This window comes from Rhinoraja longicauda, chromosome 10 (genome assembly GCF_053455715.1).
Source record: "Rhinoraja longicauda isolate Sanriku21f chromosome 10, sRhiLon1.1, whole genome shotgun sequence".
NCBI lineage: Eukaryota > Metazoa > Chordata > Chondrichthyes > Rajiformes > Arhynchobatidae > Rhinoraja > Rhinoraja longicauda.
The window spans coordinates 31,182,066-31,201,528 of NC_135962.1; the positions used below are offsets into that span (position 1 = coordinate 31,182,066).

The 19,463-nt window shown below is 39.3% G+C and overlaps 1 protein-coding gene across 13 annotated transcripts in view; it reads left to right on the top strand.

Annotated features, from left to right (window-relative positions):
- ralgapa1 (Ral GTPase activating protein catalytic subunit alpha 1) overlaps positions 1-19,463 on the top strand; it is a 137,421-nt gene that overhangs the window by 50,943 nt on the left and 67,015 nt on the right. For 6 of the 13 annotated variants that reach the window (XM_078406557.1, XM_078406564.1, XM_078406559.1 and 3 more), the window contains 9 exons: positions 2,112-3,725; positions 4,469-4,596; positions 5,044-5,260; positions 8,275-8,448; positions 11,997-12,149; positions 13,349-13,542; positions 15,765-15,863; positions 17,205-17,360; positions 18,424-18,552. In XM_078406557.1, coding sequence (XP_078262683.1) covers positions 2,112-3,725; positions 4,469-4,596; positions 5,044-5,260; positions 8,275-8,448; positions 11,997-12,149; positions 13,349-13,542; positions 15,765-15,863; positions 17,205-17,360; positions 18,424-18,552 — 2,864 coding nt within the window. The remainder of the gene's footprint in view (positions 1-2,111; positions 3,726-4,468; positions 4,597-5,043; positions 5,261-8,274; positions 8,449-11,996; positions 12,150-13,348; positions 13,543-15,764; positions 15,864-17,204; positions 17,361-18,423; positions 18,553-19,463) is intronic. The other 7 variants (XM_078406565.1, XM_078406566.1, XM_078406568.1 and 4 more) reach the window with 2 other exon arrangements.

Consider the following 19,463-nt stretch of genomic DNA (forward strand, 5'->3'; position numbering starts at 1 on the left):
CTGATCTGCCGGACAGGTGTTTGGGGATTTTTCTTTGTTATAGAAAGAATTATTCTGTCATCAACTGTGGAGGTCTTCCTTGGCCTGCCAGTCCCTTTGCGATTAGTAAGCTCTCTTCTTAATGATGTTCCAAACAGTTGATTTTGGTAAGCCTAAGGTTTGGCTGATGTCTCTAACAGTTTTATTCTTGTTTCTCAGCGGAAGTGGCAGCGCCTAACGGCTGCGGCTCGCTAGCAGTCTGTTCGTCTTTTTTCCTTTTTTTTTGTTGTGTGTCGGTGTTGGGATGGTTTTTGTATTTTTTTGGTTGTGTATGTGGTGGGGGGGGTGGGGGAAACTTTTCTCTTCCTCACGGCGCGGGGTGCGGCTCGGCCGCGGGGTCTAACATCGCCCGGTGCGGCTCGGCCGCTGGACTTTACATCGCCCGGTGCGGCTTGGCCGCTGGACTTAACAGTGCCCGGTGCGGCTTGGCCGCTGGACTTAACAGTGCCCGGTGCGGCTCGGCCGCGGGACTTTTCATCACCCGGTGCGGCTTGGCCGCGGGACTTTACATCGCTGGTGCGGCTCGGCCGCTGGACTTAACAGTGCCCGGAGCAGCTCGGCTGCGGGGCCTAACATCGCCCGGTGCGGCTCGGCCGCGGGACTTTACATCGCTGGTGCGGCTCGGCCGCGGGACTTTTCATCGCTGGTGCAGCTCGGCCGCGGGACTTAACATCGCCCAGTGCGGCTCGGCCACGGGACTTAGCTGCGCAAGGCTTGGTCGCGGGGCCTTCCATCGCCCGGCTCGGCCGCGAGACGTTTCAGTGCCCGGTGCGACTCGGCCGCGGGGACTTCCATCCCCTTGCGGGGACTGTGCGGGTCGGTCGGGGACGAGCTGTCTGTCCGTGGGCGTGGGGAAGAGAGTGGAAGTTTTGTTGCCTCCATCACAGTGAGCGGGTGTTTGGAGTCACTGTGATGGACGTTTGTGTTGGGGTTATGTGTCTTGTGTTCTTTTTTGTATGACTGCTATGTAGTTTCGTTCGGTACCTCGGTACCGAATGACAAATAAAGCTCTGTTATAATGGCTCTTTGACTTTCATTGGCACAACTTTGGTCCTCATGTTGATAAACAGCAATAAAAGTTTCCAAGGGTGATGGAAAGACTCAAGGAAAGACTAGGTGCTGAGAGCTATCTTATGCCTGCATTAAGGAGGCAATTAATCACACCTGAGCAATTACAAACGCATGTGAAGCCATGTGTCCCAAACATTATGGTGCCCTGAAATGGGGGGGCTATGTATAAATAAACACGGGTGTAATTTCTACATGGTGAAACCAAAATGTCTAAAAATACCCTTTAATAAAATCTGACAATGTGCACTTTAACCACATGTGATTTTAAAAAAATTACAAATCTCAAATTGTGAAGTACAGATGCAAATAAATAAATGATGGGTCTTTGTCCCAAACATTATGGAGGGCACTGGCATTAGGTTAGCTGGCATCTGTGAGAAAACATTTTGAAGAACCCTTTAGAACTGAAAATTGGAAAAGGTGTGTGTTTGAGATTGTACATACCTTCATAATTAAAACATGAATTAACTTTGCTAAGCATTATGCAGTTGATATATAATTTTATCAAAAGTAAGTGGGATTTAGAAATTGCAGGTCCTGGAGATTTTGAAAGTTGTAAAATTCACATTATGTGAAATAACTTATTTTTTGTGCTTGTTTTCTTAACTGTCGCGAACCATTATAAGTTTCCTGCAAGTAATGAGTTCGGGGAGGAAAAGACTTGCATGATTAAACAATGCTCTTTCATTTAGCCAAATCACCCTGATGATGGGAAGTTGACTTTAAAAAAACCTGATATCCACAATATAATTTGGCAAATGTAGCTCAAAACACTAACAGTTGGATATTTGTGAGAGCATTTTACATTTTACAAATAAATGACTGACAGTGGTCTGGTGTTGATCTAAATGGTCATCTTTTTGTCCATTAAGCTAATTTTCAATGTTCTGTCCTAAGCTGGCTTGGACACGTGCAAGGGAAGCCTTTAAAATCGTATTTCTTTTGTGGGGAAAGTATAATCTCTCTAGATTATAACTGTTAATTTTTGGTTTGTTTTCAAGATCTTGATGATGTCCAAATTTTGGCACGGCCTACTCGAATAAGACATTATTCTCAGAGTGAAGAAAATCCCTCTGAAGTATTCAGCACTGCACGTGAAGAGCAGGCAATGCCACGAAGCAGCAGCACATCAGACATAATGGAACCATTCATACCCGAAAGAGCTAAAGGTGCAGTTCATGTAATTGACAGCTCATCAGTTCCTTCAAGTTTGCAAAGTTCCACTGAGATATTCTCATTATCTAGATCCGATGATGGTCACTTTACAGATGCACAGAGTACAGAAGGCTCTCTGGATGTTGGTGATAGTATTTATGATCATCTTTGTCATCTGGTACATGTAGAAACTGTAGCGGCGTATTATGAGTACAGTCAGCCTACCATAGATGACAGTGAGCCAGACTTGCTGTCTTCCATACGGAAATATTTTAATGAGACTATTCAAGAGTCTGAGCATACCAAAGGGAAATTGGGGAAAGACAAAACTAGTGTTCCTTTAAGTGACGATAATGAGTTAACAGTAGGGGAGATGGATTTGAAAGGCGTGGAGCTGGTAAGAAAGTACAATGCTTATGGCCAGGATATGATGAGAGGGGAGACTGACACACAGGTAAAAATGCAAGACTTTGAAAATGCTGAAAACTCTCTTTCAGAGGAGGATTTTGTGAGTATTGCTCCATTTTCTGCTGGAGAAAATCAGGTACCAAAGACTGATAATGAACACCATAATTGCAAACAAATTGAAAGCTTTGACCTGGGAATTTCATCAAAGATGGAGTCAGAAAATCCAGATTGCAAACAGAGGAGAAAAATCTGTATTCGCCAGAAGGCAACTGAGGTAGAACGTGGAAATGTGGTGTTATCAACAGATCATCATAGATCCATGCAGACTTTCAATAAAGTTGGTCATAGTAAAAGGAAACTGCTAGTTGATACCAATTATCAAATGTCAAATGTCGCTGAAGTTACCAATGAGATTACTGATGCTCATAGCATGTATTCAAATAAAGTTCCACATGGTACCACAATTACTGACTCACTTGCGGCTTTAAGTGCACAAACCTCTCCTGCTAACCAAGAAATCACTGCAACCGTACCAGAAACACAGTTCTTAAGCATAGCAAATACGAAAAAGAATGGCAGTATGCATGTTAGTTTTAGCCCATCAACTGAGTCTGTGCAATTTCACAGCCCATTGGACAGTAAGGAAGCTCACTGGAAGTTCAGGCTTCGAAGACGTAGTGGTTTCAGCAGTGGTTCATCAGCGCCAACTGATTCAGTGAAACCTGGTGTCTATAAGCTTCTAGACACTAGAGTTTCCCATAATGAATGCAAGAACCGGAAGCCAACATTGATTACCGCTGCAATTGTCCCTGCACTGAAGGAGAGTACAGGTGGGAGTCAGGTGGCCGATCATGAGACAATCAGGTCCTGCAGCTTACAGGAATCAGTGCAGCAGCAAAGTTCCTTAGGTGGTGTTTATAGGACTGTTGTACACGCTTTTTCAAAGTCGAAGGCAAATGTTTCCCCACAGAGACAGAGAAAAGTACCATCAGAGGCTCCACTGAGGGATCTGTACAGTCATGTTTTGGGATATTTTGGAAGGAAAGTTGCAGGTGAGCACTAACAGTGTGCAGAGCACAAAGAGGCACCTGTTTGGCTTGATGCAACTGAAAGGCTTTCAGCAATCAAATAGCTTGGGGATGAACACGGCTCTTAATTGGTTTTGCATGCGCTTTTGATCAGCTGATATATCCTGGCAAGCATTTTACCCCTCATAAAATTAATACTAATGTTTCATTTATTTTGTGTGCGCAGGTTTTCAGTTGTTAATCTTTGAAATTAAATTTAATTGCAGTTGGTTATGGTAACATTCAATAATGTTTAATGCACTTCATGTCTTTGGCACTAGGGGGCAACCTTTGTATACTGTAGTACACAAGCTTTTAATAGTCTTAACATAGAGACATTGTCGAGAAATATTTCATATTTTCGCTTTCACGGAAATGAACCTAAAATAAATGGTTTTTTATCTTTTCAAGTTTTGAAGCAAGATTATAGAAAAATATTTTTGAATTCACATTGCAAGTTGGGAAGAAAAGATTTTGATAACCGTTAGCTTGTAATTTCTCTTCCATCAAAGATTAAAAATTGTTAACCTTTACTAATTTTGATCTATATTATGCTAATGCTAACGTGATTACCTCTAATTGCACATGGTAAGGATAGGACATTTCTTGGGAACCTGCATGATATGGCAAGTAACCCTTGCAATGCTAAATTCTTTTTTATTTCTTTAATAAATTGTGTTGTTATATGATTATGATTTTAAAAAAATAAAAACTTCATTTGTTTTCAGTCAACAAGGAGGAGCCTAATCAAAAACCTCGGACTTTCAGCACTGATATTGGAAATAGTAGTAATCCCAACATTAGTGATCTTATGGATGAGTTTATAGCAGAAAGGTTAAGAAGTGGTACTGCAGTGGTAAGTTGATTTACTTTATTATATTACATTTTTATTTTTAACAATTACCAATAAGTTTTAAAGCACTTTTTCATCCCATATGTCTGATTCTTACAAACATATTCCAGATGGTGAAATATTCAGGCCACTGGGCTTTTCTGTATGATTATGTTAAATGAACTTCCGATCATTTAAAGGTATTCTCAAAATATAAACTATGCACAGGATGGGAAATAAAACTCTTTGGTAGATCTCGGGCATGTTTGATATCTTGTAAAGATAAATGAGTCCAACTGAACATTCTGATTAATGTAAATAAAGAATTGAATGTTATGAATTAGAGCGCTAAAGTGAAATCTGCCTTCATTAAATATGCAAAATGTGGTACTTCAGAAACCATTAGTAACTGCTACACTTATTGTCTTTCATCAATCATTTTTAAGTTAATAACCTATTTTTTTAAACTAGAATATTTTGAGAAGGGGAAGCAGTCCTGGTAGTTTGGAAGTGCCAAGGGACCTTCCTGATTTGTTGAACAGACAGAATCAAACACGGCCTGTAGATGACCCTGGCGTCCCATCTGAGTGGACTTCCCCAGCCAGTGCTGGAAGCAGCGATCTTGTCAGTTCTGACAGCCATTCAGATTCTTTCAATGCTTTTCAATATGACGGGCAAAAATTTGAGAGTAAGTGTTTTCATTGTGGTATTTTGTTTTTATATTTTCAGATAGTGTTTATTCATTGTTATTCCCCAATTTGCAAATTTCTCCTTTGATCTCTGCATCAGTGCAAACTGGAGATTTATATTGTGAATACTTTTTCACTTTTGAGATAAATTTGGGCATTTAACACAGATTGATGAATTTTGCGATATTGTCTGCCTATTCAGATATTCCAGTTTTTGTGTTGTTAGATATGGAATATTTGTGATCTGAATATTTACTTTCTTTGGGTTGCTAGATCAGTCAAAAAAGCCTTCATGAAATGCTGATACAAGATGAAATTGCAGTAAACACTTTTTAAAACAGATTAGGAATGGCTTCATTCGGCACCTTGAAAATCAATACACTGCAGATGCTGGAAATCAGAAAGAAAAAGAGAAAATGTTTGAAGCACTTGCTGACTGTTTCCAGTATTTTTTTTTAACTTGGTATCATGTTTTAGTGTCTAGGCAATGATGGTTTTCCATTCCAAAACAGTGGATAAAATATTCATGGTTCTGATTTATTTGTTAAAATGAGGGTGAAATTGTCAGCAATGACAATCATTATGACTTGACACTGACAGAAACTTCCAGAGCATACATATTCATAGTGAAATGTTATTCGCTGTAATTCCTTGCCCGCTCAAGAACACTAGCCTACTGCCTACTCCATCACAATCCCTAAAGGTCAGTGAATTTGACTGAACAGATATTTAGAGTCAAGAGTGTTTTTGTAATATGTACTGAAACGGAACAACAAAATTCTTACTTGTAGCAGTGGCACAGTGGGTTTATAAACATAGTAATCAATAGATAATTAAAAAAACAAAAAAAAAGTTCAATAAACAAAAAAACGCAATGTAGTGCAAAAACAAAGCAATGCCCAAATTCCCTAGTACAACCCAGGCAGTTTGTAGTTAGTTGGAGTTTGTAGTGTTAATAAGTTAATAATCTATTTTAAACTACAATATTTTGGGAGGGGAAAGCCGTCCTGGTAGTTTGGAAGTGCCAAAGGACCTTCCTGATTTGTTGAACTGACAGAAGTAGACACTGCCTGTAGATGACCCTGATGTCCCATCTGAGTGGACTTCCCTCGCCCTGTAATGTTGAATTATGTCTTAGTGGGTTTTTAATAGTGTGTTGCACCACAATTACTACTTTACACAAAGGTGGGCGGTGTATGGAACAAACTGTCAGAGGAGGTAGTTGAGGCAGGGACTATCCCAACCTTTTGAGAAGCAGTTAGACAGGTACATGGATAGGACAGGTTTGGAAAGATATTGACCAAACGCAGGCAGGTAGGACTAGTGTAGCTGGGACATGTTGGCCGATGTGGGCAAGTTGGGCCAAAGTGTCTATTTCCACACTGTATCACTCTGGCTCTATTACAAGCTCTATAGCTATGAAAGCAATCTAATTTTACGTTGGTGTAATTCTTTCATAAATATACCAAAATATAATTTATTTCATTTTTAAGTTGACATTTCAGTACCCACCTACAATCTTCATTTTGCATTTCTTAAATAATATTCGATTTATTTTTTTTTCCCCCTTGTGGTTACATTGGAGATTTATTTTCATTCCTTGGTTTCTTAGTCTACTTCATGGAATCTCTGTGTACGCTGTTAGAATCACTCTTCCAAACATTGTTAGAATCACTCTTGCGCGCACAAACTGTTAGAATTGATACTTAACAACATCCAACACTGGAAACGAATAGGTTTATGCCATGGAGAGCGTTCAACCCTCATCGGTAGCTTTCTTTAAGGACTGTTGTTAATGCCATTATTTTGCTACTGATTACAAATTCCAAGCCGATATTACTGCTCAAAGTAACTGCTCAAAGTATCCACTGCGTACTCCAGTGAGTTAGGCTGTTCGCATCAATCTTGAAATTGACATAGTACCCTGATGTAAATTGAGGTAGGTGCATGTTGACCCCTACTTCATGCAAACGCTTGGTGGTGGATTGTTCTTCGCCATATTATTCAGTGATTCGCAGCCTTGTAGACAATAGGTGCAGGAGTAGGCCATCCGGCCCTTCGAGCCAGCACCGCCATTCAAAGTGATCATGGCTGATCATTCTCAATCAATGTAGGGCTTGCGTTATTGCACCAGTGACTTGAGAATTTTTACATGGCCAGAAAGAATGTAATCAGTGTTTCCCAGATCATATCCATGTTTGAATTCTATACTTTCTGCATAATGAGTCATGAAAAAAAAACATTTTTTTGTTAGTTAGTCTGCAGTTTCAAACTGGCCCAGTGTTTATACTTTATGACTAAATTATCCATTCTGCATTGGCTAAATCTCTAAAATGCATGCCACATTTCCACAAGGAATAGAAAATCACACCAAACTATTACGTCAAAAAAATGGAAGCAATGTTACAAAAATGAGCAAAGCAAAAACACTCATTGACAAAAGAGACCAGATCATAACGTTTAAAAACAAATGCATGCAAAATGAGGCACAAAATAAGTGGACAACCTCAGATAGGCCACTGACCAAGGTTTGAAGCAAGGTGGATTTTATGCGCCCTTATGTTTAGGGGTATGTTAAAATTGGGATAAACTTCTCCAAAGGCTCTTTCAATATAGTACAAAATGCAATAACAAAGTTTCTTGAACAAAATCTTTGTCACATCTTAGCATTGTCAGCTGTCTTTTGGAACTTGTGTATTTACTTGTACTAGATAAGATAGTTGAACAGAAGTGTATGAAAGGCTACCATTTGGAATCTGGAATAATTGTTTAATGTATCTCGCCTCTCCCAGTTACGAGTTTGCACACACTCCCAAATGTTGCTGGAGCTGCAGCTAATGCTCAAAAACTGCCAGTGTAGGCTAAGTTGAAACCTCTGTGGGTCTGCACTTCGTGCTTGAACATGAACTCGCTGGCAAATATGTCAACTGCAAAAGCTTTCTCGGTCATGCTATCCCAGATTTCTTTTTAATGAAAAGAAGCACATAATAGTCATATTTTGGTTCTGTTATAGGCTTTAGCTTTGGCAGTGAAACCATTTCTGCTTTGTACACTGAGGCAGATGCAGGACTACAGCAACAAAGTGCTGACGAACAAGAATTGGCAAGTTTAACTGCCAAGCACATTAATTCTGAAACTAGCAGTCTCAATCTACAGACAGCTTCTGCTGACACAGTTACAATCACAGGTATGTTGTGCTTGATGAGGAAGTTTAAAAGTCACTCTTGACATTAACTACTATTCCAATAGTTCCCTTTGTATCAGTTTGAAGAGCATTCATAATCTTAACGAGCCAAGACACAAAGTACTGGAGTACTCGGCAGGTCAGGCTGCATCTCTGGAGAACATGGATAGGTGATATTTCAGGTCGGGACTGTTCTTCAGACTGCTTGTAGGGGGGAGGGGGCAAAAAGCTGGAAGAGAGGATAATAATAGGTGGATACAAGAGAGGGGGTGTTTTAAAAGGCAGATGGTTGACAAAGGCCAAAGATGAAAAGACAGGTGTGAGACAAAAGGATGGAAGAACTGCAAATTGTGAAGCTAGGAGAAGGAATGTAGATGGAGGGGGAGGGAAGGCACTCTGACAATGGAGGGGCAGAAATGTCAGTTAGGGATTGGGAAGGTGAGTTAAAATGGTTAGCAACCAGAAGATCCAGTAGGCCTTGGCAGACTGAGCGCAAGTGTTCAGCAAAACAGTTGCAGAGTCTGCTTGGTCAATGCAAGTAGTCACATCTGGACCATCGGGTGCAGTGGATGAGGTGTGTGAACCTCTATCCTATTTGGAAGGACTGTTGGGTCCCTGGACGGAAGTGAGGCGTTGTCGCCTGTGATTGCAGGGGAAAGTACTGAGGGATAAAAGGGGTAGTTTGGATGGGATGGAATGAATGAACCAAGGAGTTGCAGAAGAAGCAATCTCTACGGAAGGATAGGAGTGTGAGATGGAAAGATGTGATTGATGGGATCGCATTGAAGGTGACGGAAATGTTGGAGCATGATGTGTTACATTTGAAGGCTGGTGGGGTGAAAGGTGAGGATTGGGAACTCTGTCATTGTTCCTTCTGGGGTGAAGGGGGGTGAGAGCAGAACTACAGGATGTGTTGAATTCTGGTAACTTATGCCCCCTCCCCTAGACAAATCTATTTCTCTCCTCCCCCTCCTCTTCCATCTACATTCTTTCCTCTAGCTTCCGCAACTCTTCAATCCTTTTGTTTCACACCTTCTTTCTTTTCATCTCTGGCCTTTGTCCAACCATCTGCCTCTCGAAAACCTCCTCCCTCACCTATGTATCCTCCTATTACCTGCCAATCTTTGTCCTGCCCCTCTTCTCTTCCAGCTTTCTTCCCCCTGCCCTAGAATCGGTCTGATGAAGGCTCCCGACCCGAAACGTCACCTATCCATGTTCTTTATAGGTGCTGCCTGACCTGTTGAGTTACTTCTACACTTGGTCATTTTTTTGTAAACCGGTCCCTGCCGTTCCTTATTTCTACATAATCTTAACAATCTGCATTAAAGCATGGATTCTAATCAAGCACTTTCAGACAATGGATCAGAAATGGGTTGCTTTTTGTGATCATGGTTTACTCATCTCACCCAATCCAACTCCATATAGTTGTATATTTTGTCCAGCAAAGCTCTGCCGTTTAAATAACATAATCTCATATTATTATCATGTTATTATAAATTCCGAGTACAAAATTGGAATATTATCACATTGTATTACTCGGTTTTAATTTCAGTTTAGTTTAGGAATACTTTATTGCCACATGTGACAAGTCACTGAAATTCTTTGCTTGTTTACCCAATGTATACAAATAGCGGCCACCTACGGTGCTGACAAAGTTACAAAGTACACCGGCTCCTCCTTTTGTCACCCCCCCACGCCAGATCCCCATTGTTCTCCCCCCGCCCCCCCCCTCATGGCAGTCCCCCCCCACGCCGGATCCTCCATTGTTCTTCCCCCCTCTCTCATGAAGGTCATGTGTACCGAGGTGTAGTGAAAAGCTTTTATTTCGTGCTAACCAGTCAGCAGAAAGCCAACATGTGATTACAATCGAGCCATTACAGTGTTAAGGAAATAACGTTTAGTGCAAGGTTAAGCCAGCAAAGTCTGATCAGGGATAGTCAGAGGGTCACCAATGAGGTAGGTAATAGTTCAGCACTGCTCTCTAGTTGTGGTAGGATGGTTCAATTGCCTTATAACAGCTGGGAAGAAACTGTCCCTGAATCTGGAGGTGTGTGTTTTCGCACTTCTATACCTTTTGCCCAATGGGAGAGGGCAGAAGAGGGAGTGGCCAGGGTGCGACTCGTCCTTTATTATGCTACTAGCCTGGAAAACAGGCAATTAAATTTATAGAGGTTATTATATAATTCAGTTAACCTCTCATATCAATGCACTAAGTAAGCAACAATAACAATCGCTGTACAGGCTTGTTTTGTTAGTGACTGGAATAAGTTGGTAATCTCATTACTGGGGGGGAAGAAGTGCACAGTTAGTGGCAAGTAGGAAAATATATTTTTGTTTGTAACAAAATGAAAGAATATTAGATTCCATTAATGTTATGTTAGTCCTTTGGAATGTACATGGACCTGAGTACCGGAGTATTATTATGGGAATGTAGTTTCTCAAATTGCATTCTCACTTTCTTGTTGACCTAATTGGTTTTGGGAAAAGTCTGTTAAATCAGTCTATACACCTTTATTTTTGTGATGCAACTTAGACTTTTGATTATGGAAATTTTTTAGACCAAGCTCACATTACATTTTAATCTGTTTTATCCATTATCTTACATAGGCACATTTTAATTTTAATGTGTTACCATGGCGTTTTTACTATTTTGTTATAAAATATCTCCTTTTTCTATTTGTGTAATAAAATGCCAAATGCAATGTACGAACACTTCCCGACTTGCATAAGGGTTACATTCGGTAAACCCTTGCATAAGTCAGATTTTACACAAGTCAGAATCACTTTAAAACTAAGTAGAAACAAAGAACTGCAGACGCTGGTTAATACACAAAATGACTCCAAGTACTGGAGTAACTCAGCAGGTCAGGCAGCACCTCTGGAGAATATGGAGAGGTGACCTTTCACGTTGGGTCTTTTCCTCAGACTAATTCAGTCTGCTGAGTTACTCCAGCACTTTGTGTCATTTTACCTTAAAACTATGTGCCGATGCTGCTCATCCACAGCAAGCCCTTCTTCACCAACTGCTGCACCATCCAGTGAACGTGACTGTTGTTGGGGCTTGTCTTGTATGCCCTGGCTGACAGCGCTTTCTCCAGGCTGCCGCCATTGACAGGATGCACTCGGTTCCATAAGGTTCCCTCCCCTCTCACCAGCTGCAGCTCCTTCATGTTGGCCATTGTTTTGTCCGCTCCCCCACCACCTCCTCCTCCCCCATAGTTGCCAACATAAAGCGGAAGATATTGGCGGCTCTGGGGGAAAAGGAGAAGGAAAGGGTTCAGCAGAGTGGACAAAGCAATGGCCAACAAAAAGAAGCAGCAGCTGGTGAGAGGGGAGGGAGCCCCACAGTGCCTGAGTGCATCCAGTTGGAGGCGGCGGCCTGGAGAAAGCGCTGTCGTCTTGGGGCTATAAGGGCGACCCACAGCAACAGCCGTGTTAACTGGACGGTGTGGCAGCAGGGTACTAATGAACTGCTGACATTCTGCCTAAATTCAAAATCAGATTTTCTCTCCTGATGTTGTCTGCTCATTTATTAAGTTTTATTCTTTCAGGCTCTGAGAGTGCTTCTCCAACCCATTCAAATGCCTGCTCAAGATCCCAGACACCTTCTCCGACCACTTTGAATGCTGATCCTTTAGATCAAAAAGATTTGCCATTGGATGAAAAATTGCATCATTCAGTTTTGCAGACTCCCGACGACTTGGGTATTACACAGTTAATTAACTTTTAAGCAATACATATGTTTCATCTGTTAAACGTGTTACATATGCTTTAGCTGTGGGAGATGTGAAATGTTTGAGATTGTGAAGAATCTGTTGCCTGAAATTTATTTCAGTATAAAAGCTTTATAGAATGTCTATTATATTGAAGTAGTTAGAAACATAGAAAATAGGTGCAGGAGGAGGCCATTTGGCCCTTCGAACCAGCACCGCCATTCATTGTGATCATGGCTGATCATCCACAATCAGTAACCTGTGCCCAACTTCTCCCCATATCCCTTGATTCCACAGATAGTTGGACCTGTTGACCACACATTTCAATCACTCTGTATAATTATGACTTCCACACTTTAGGAAGTATGCACTTTCCTTAGAAAGGGTTCAGCAAAATTATTAGATTGATTCTTGAAGGAAGGAGATGTCTTATGCAGAGAGTTTATAGGCCAATGCTGTCTGGGCTTAAAGAATGGCAGCTAAAAGATATTTTCCTGGCTGGGGATCAAGAATAACTAGGTAAAGATTTAAGACTGAGATGAGAAGGAATTTCTTGACTTGAGAGTGCAGTGGTATTGAGAGATCTTGCTCCCAAAACACTCTTGAAAGCCTTTGGTAGTTGTAGAGGTTATAGAGAAAAAAATATTTTTTAAATGTAAACTTGAATTCAGCTGTGTTATGTAATCTTTATCACACAATTGTAGTTGAAATTAACAGGATTTCAGATCCTGCACACACATGTTAAATTGTGTTCCCCTCAACCACTCCCTCCTCACAGCCCCTAACTGTGATGCTGAGTAATTACTGCTGCAACCTCCAACCAGCATTAGAGTAAACTGATAAGTTCCAAGCTTTAAAATTTTCGGAGCATTTCATTCTTCAGCGTTTACAGGATTTTACAATGTTTTCACAAAACTTTGGGATTTGTTACAGGCCTAATTACTGGAGTTTCAAGCAGCAAATATTTATAAGATTTCTGGACTATAATGGAATTGTGAAGCCGTAATACTATACTTGAATATTGATTAAAAAGTGAATGACCACTCGTCTTCATGTACCATGATTTCAGTAGAGTGATTACTTTTAATGTTAAATTGTGTTCTTTACAGTAAATATGTTCAGAAGTTGAATTTAAACTCTTGACTACAATTTTAGTGATATCTTGTAATATTAAGTTTTATATTGAACAGAAAATAGCGAGTTTCCAAATGAAGATTGCAGTGTGATGGCAGGGGGTAGTCTCAAAGGATGGCATGAAGATGTTGCCACAGTTATGTGGAGACGAATGCTTGGCATTTTGGGTGATGTAAACTATATTAAGGATCCTGAAATTCATGCACAAGTTTTTGATTATTTGTGTGAACTCTGGCAGAATTTGGCAAAGGTAAGAGGTTAACTCAGTTTTGCTTGTAAATTATTTGTGCTAATGTGGAATCAATTTTCCACATACATTTTCCTTGATGTTATGTCTACCTTGTGCAAATACATTGCTGCACACTAAAGTGATTTAACAGGCAGTTTGTGTTTGTGTTGTTTAATTTTTGAGAAGCTGGATACGGAGAAGTCTGTTTCTGTTCGCAGCGGATTGTTCAGCAGTTATTGTATCTCCGTAATTGTGTTCTATACATAATAATTTGACTGAAGCTAGGCTATAGTTTATTCCATTTTTACGAAGTCAGAGATGTTCTGACATTTTGAAACTTTTACTGGTTGTTCTTTTGATCAGGATGTATCTGCTGTTGGATTTGACTAATGAGTATATGCACTGAATTTACTGATAACCGAGTGAACATTTAACATCCTTTGATGACTGTAAAAGATGACTGAACAATTTTATGTTATGCATTCTGATTATGTTATCATAGAATTATATGGCATGGAATCAGGCCTTCTGTTCCACCTTGTCCATACCAACCAAGTTGCCTACCTGAGTTGGTCCCATTTGCCTGTGTTGGCCCATACCCCTCTAAATGTTTACAATTCATGTAAAGTCTGATTTTGTTTTAGATCAATTCTTTGGCTGAATGCCTTGAATTGTTGACTTCATGAATATGATTAAATAATTTCATCATAGGGCAGCAGGGCAAAGACCACCAACGCCAATAGGATTAACAAACTCATCAAGAAGGCTGGTTCTGTTCTGGGGGTGGAGTTGGATTCATGGGAGGTGGTCTTGGTGGGGAGGATGCTCCTCAAACTGCGGAGCATCTTGGACAATACAGCTCACCTTCTCCATGACACAATGGTCAACCAGAGGAGTACCTTCAGCAACAGGCTGGTTCCACCAAGATGCGATACAGAACGCCATAGAAGATCCTTCTTCCCTGTGGCTATCAGACTGTACAACTCCTCCCCCTTCTGTCATGGGGTAGACTGACTCCCCCCCCCCCCCCCCCCCCAATCTTTGCACATCCCCAATCCTTCCCACTCATCACTTTAATTTCATGTTTCATGTATTTTGTGTTTTATGACTGTTGGCAGATCAATTTCCCTCCTGGGATAAATAAAGTTCTATCGTATCGTAAACTATCATGATGGTAAGCATTGAATGTGAGATAAATGTGAGGTTATCCACATAGGTGGTAAGAACAGGAAGGCAAATTATTATCTGAATGGTGTCAAGTTAGGAAATGGGGAAGTACAAAGAGATCTGGGTGTCCTTGTTCATCAGTCACTTAAAGTTGGCCTTTATGACAAGAGGAGTTGAGTATAGGAGCAAAGAGGTCCATCTGCAGTTGTACAAGGCCCTAGTAAGACCGTACCTGGAGCACTGTGTGCAGTTTTGGTCTCCAAATTTGAGGAAGGACATTCTTGCTATTGAGGGAGTGCAGCGTAGGTTCACTAGGTTAATTCCCGGAATGGAGGGACTGTCGTATGTTGAAAGACTGGAGCGACTAGGCTTGTATACACTGGAATTTAGAAGGATGAGAGGGGATCTTATTGAAACATATAAGATTATTAAGGGATTGGACACGCTAGAGGCAGGAAACATGTTCCCAATGTTGGAGTCCAGAACTAGGGGCCACAGTTTAAGAATAAGGGGTGGGTCATTTAGAACGGAGGTGAGGAAAAACATTTTCAGTCAGAGTTGTAAATCTGTGGAATTCTCTGCCTCAGAAGGCAATGGAGGCCAATTCTCTGGATGCTTTCAAGGGAGAGCTAGATAGAGCTCTTAATGATAGCAGAGTCAGTGGGTATGGGGAGAAGGCAGGAACGGGGTACTGATTGTGAATGATCAGCCATGATCACATTGAATGGCGGTGCTGGCTCAAAGGGCCGAATGGCCTACTGCGCCTATTGTCTATTGAATGGTGGTCTTTTCTCCCTTAGCAATGCTTTTATTCCAAGTGGCCATGTGCAATATATAGAGATGTTAATGTTATACAATGTAAATTAGTGTTGTACCACAACATGCTAACAAACCTATCTTAAATTTCAGTTTGGTTTATAAAAGGTGTAGAATTTAGTCAGTGCATTGAGGTAATAAATCCTTTTTTGCCTGAAATATTCATCTGGAACGTCGTATAATGTGAAATGTTCCCATTGAATTATTGTCTTTTATGCCACACTAATTTTATTAATAAACTTAATGTTGTATATTTAAAGGTGAGAGATAATCTTGGAATTACAATAGACAATCAGACCTCCCCACCGCCTTCAGTTTTGATACCACCTCTCAGAATTCTAACTCCATGGCTTTTCAAGGTAAAATAAACTTCTTAAAAAATGGGTTAATTGGTTATTATTCCAGTTTCCATCAATAAATACTTTTAATCATCAGTAACTTCAGAAACTGAGTTTTTAAGGGTTGACTTTACCACCGATGATTCCCATTCCACAACGTTTGGTCTACAATTGTAAGATGTTAAATGAACCGCATCTCGGGCAGACCCAAAAGATTGTTCTTGTTAGAATAGTACTGACAAAGAAGTTCTTTAGTGTTCAGCCTGTAGTTATTATTACTCTCTCCTCTCAGTCAGTAAGTTGTGGAAAAGTCCAACTCCAGACATTTTGGTGGTGGTTGGCAGAACCTTCATGTTTTATTTGTTAATGGTCACTTTTTCAGATGAAATTTAATTTGAGGTAACACCTGCTACCCCAGATCAATATAAAACATTAAATGTTTTTGACTATTTCTCGGTGCCTTGGCTAAATTTTCCTCAAATTATTCTCTTTCCACAAATGCTATCTGATCTGCTGTGTATTTATATTTTGTGTTCCATTTTGAAAGCATTTTTATTGGCTGTGAAGTACTTTTTTATTACGATCAGAGTTCAAAACTGGTTTTGTGTGGTTGATGATGCTATAAATTTCTATTACCATTAAGGAATTAAAGGGCCAGGAAAATCCATTGCCTGTGGTTTTTTTGTCCTTCGATTGAGAAATTCATTCTTGCATTTATTAACAGATGAGAAATTTTTAAAAATGCTGCCAAAAAACTTTTTTTCCGATTAAGTCAATTTTACAATTGGAATAAGACAGTAAGTAGGGTTTGTTACCAAGATCTACATTAATGGTAAAGTTAATGGCATAAAATGTTGGGAGAAATTTTGATTAGACCTTTCTCTGGGAAAGCCCTGTGAACTCTGTAAATTGTAATGTCGAAACATTGAAAGTACCTTTTCAAAATTGTTTATTTATTTACTTCACAATATTTGCTGCCATTTCAATTCGTTTTTTGGAAGGGTATGGATATGGGTGCAGTGCCAAATTCCCGAGTCCACATTTTTCATGGAAGTTCTACAAAATTGTGTTAAAATGAATAGCAAGTTGCGAACATAAAAACTGTATAGCCAATGGTGAGAAAATATTTTTGTGTATAACTTAATAAAATTTTATAATTTTTGACTAATAATTTAATCACTATATATGTGATTAAATTATCCACGGGGAATAATTACGTATTTAAAAGTGACAAAAGCATTCAACACCCCCTTCCCCCACCCAAACTCCATTTTGCCCCCTGAACATTTTAAGCTGGTTTCAATTGGATAAATAATGTTTTCTTCAATCCCATATTTAATGCTGAAGTTGGTTCTTATTTAGGCAACAACATTACCAGAAAAATACAAACAAGGAAAGCTTCATGCATATAAGCTAATCTGCAAAATTATGAAACGCCGTCAAGATGTTTCACCTAATTCTGATTTCTTGGTTCACTTCTATAATATTATGCACAGTGGACTCTTAAATCCTGATCAGGTGAGCACTTTTCTGTTTAAAATGTCTTTGGTGTTGTTACTGAAATATATATATTTGGAAAATTATGCTAACTTTAAGCTATTAAGGTTTTAGTATAACCTGCAAACTTTAACATTGATAAATGACCATCAGTGTAAATTTTTGATTATCGATCTTAAACATGCTCTAGATCTAGAAAAGGGACAAGAGAAAAGAAGGGAAATGGAAAAAAAAAACTATTTATCATATCTTAAGTACTGCAAAGTTCTTTTGAAGGGCAAGACAAGGCCACTGGTGATATTTGCAAGCCTTTCATAACTCATGAAAACCCATAGGTTCTAGGAAAATGTTTGAAAACTGCATGTCTCAAATTTACTGTCAGTGATTCGTTGCTCTTGTGCTATATGTTCCAACCTTTAACTCGAAGTTCAGCATGGGATTAGGAATTTACTGAGATTTGGCACTGCTTAATGGTGGGCAATCCCCACAAATGTCTACTTCAGGTTGGAGATAGCAAAGGGAGTAGAGTCATAGACCTGTACAGAACGGAAACATGTCTGTTCCGACAAAGTTGGCACACTCGGCTAATCCATTGGCCCATTATCCTTTCCCATCCATTGTACTTCCTCATTCATTTCAATGAAGGGAACAGCAGGAAAAACTGAGGTGGAGAAGACAATTGTTTATTAAAAATCTGACATCTTTTAAGTTGTTGAGTTTTGGAGTTCTTGATCATGTTTAAAACATTCAACCTTTGACAGTTCCAGTTAAGTCTGGCTTGTGGCTTGGTCAACTGCTTGGGTTTTTTTTTGCTTGAGAGCTTCTCTTCCACCTGTTGCTGTTGCACCCCCAACATGATTCCATAATGACATTGAAGGCCATTTTCTTGCACAATACCTCAATGTGAATATCTAGCCGGAACAATCGAAACATGAAAAATGCTTTGTGCTTTCATTTTTGTATTTTAAGTAGTTGGTGCTTAAATGTGTAATATATAGATTAGGCATTTGATTTCTACAGTTTTTGGAAAATTGGTTATGTCTAATTTAATTGTCCTAACATTTTCTTTAAAAAATCTCTTTAGGATATTGTGAATACCATCATCAAGCATTGTTCGCCAAGGTTTTTTTCTATTGGTTTGCCTGGTGCTACCATGCTAATTTGGGACTTTATAGTTGCTGCCAGCAAAGTGACCTTCTCTTCTTCACTTAATGTAGGCCAACAAGCATATTACCATTTTTAGTGGATGTAAATGAAGGATGGGATTTTGTAATCCTGGCTAGATTGTTTCATTTTATATTGGAATGTAAATATAAATTGCTATGTGAAATTATATAAGTAAAACATTGCAATTTTCATAAAATATTAAATATTGTCTGTATTTCAAAAGCAAATCTTTAAAAATTTAAATATTATTTGATAAAGATTTTGTAGGAATGTTTTATGTGCGATTTTCTCATTTTATACATTGTGACTTTTAATTAGATTTCAGTCAAACATTTTTGAAGCATACTAATAATCAAATTCCTTTTTGAAATTGGAAGCATTCAGATGTGTTCCAAATGTTTTAATGCTCATAGGAGAATTAATTCTGGATTTATCACTTAAGTTGGCCAATTATTTCATTGACATGTTTTTCATTCTGAGACATATGTTCAAGGACTAGTCATTGTACTTGTCTAAATATCACTAAATTGGGTTTCCTTACAGTTTCTTGCATTCAACAAATACAAACTAAAAAAACAAATGTGTTTTTGACTATTTAGTTACGATTGATGTCTGAAAGCCAAGTGGAAGTCCACGATCTAATGTATTGAGCTGTAGAGCCAAAGAATATATCTGATTTTGTTCTCTGATCTGTATTAAGTAGGCTTATCTCAGCAAAGTACTGTTGATTATACGACAACTGCTATTATTGTTCTTGGCCTTTGCAAGGAATAACTAGCTGGTTATTAATAAACAAGGAGCAATGGCCATTGGATATTTCTACATATGTGTGTATATTATTATATAAATGAGTTTTGACAAAGTTTCAAGTTTGACTGAACCACCCCAAGATTAATCAAGTAATCATAATCTATTCTGTCAGCTGATCATGAAAAATGGCAACTTGAGGTGGTGAGA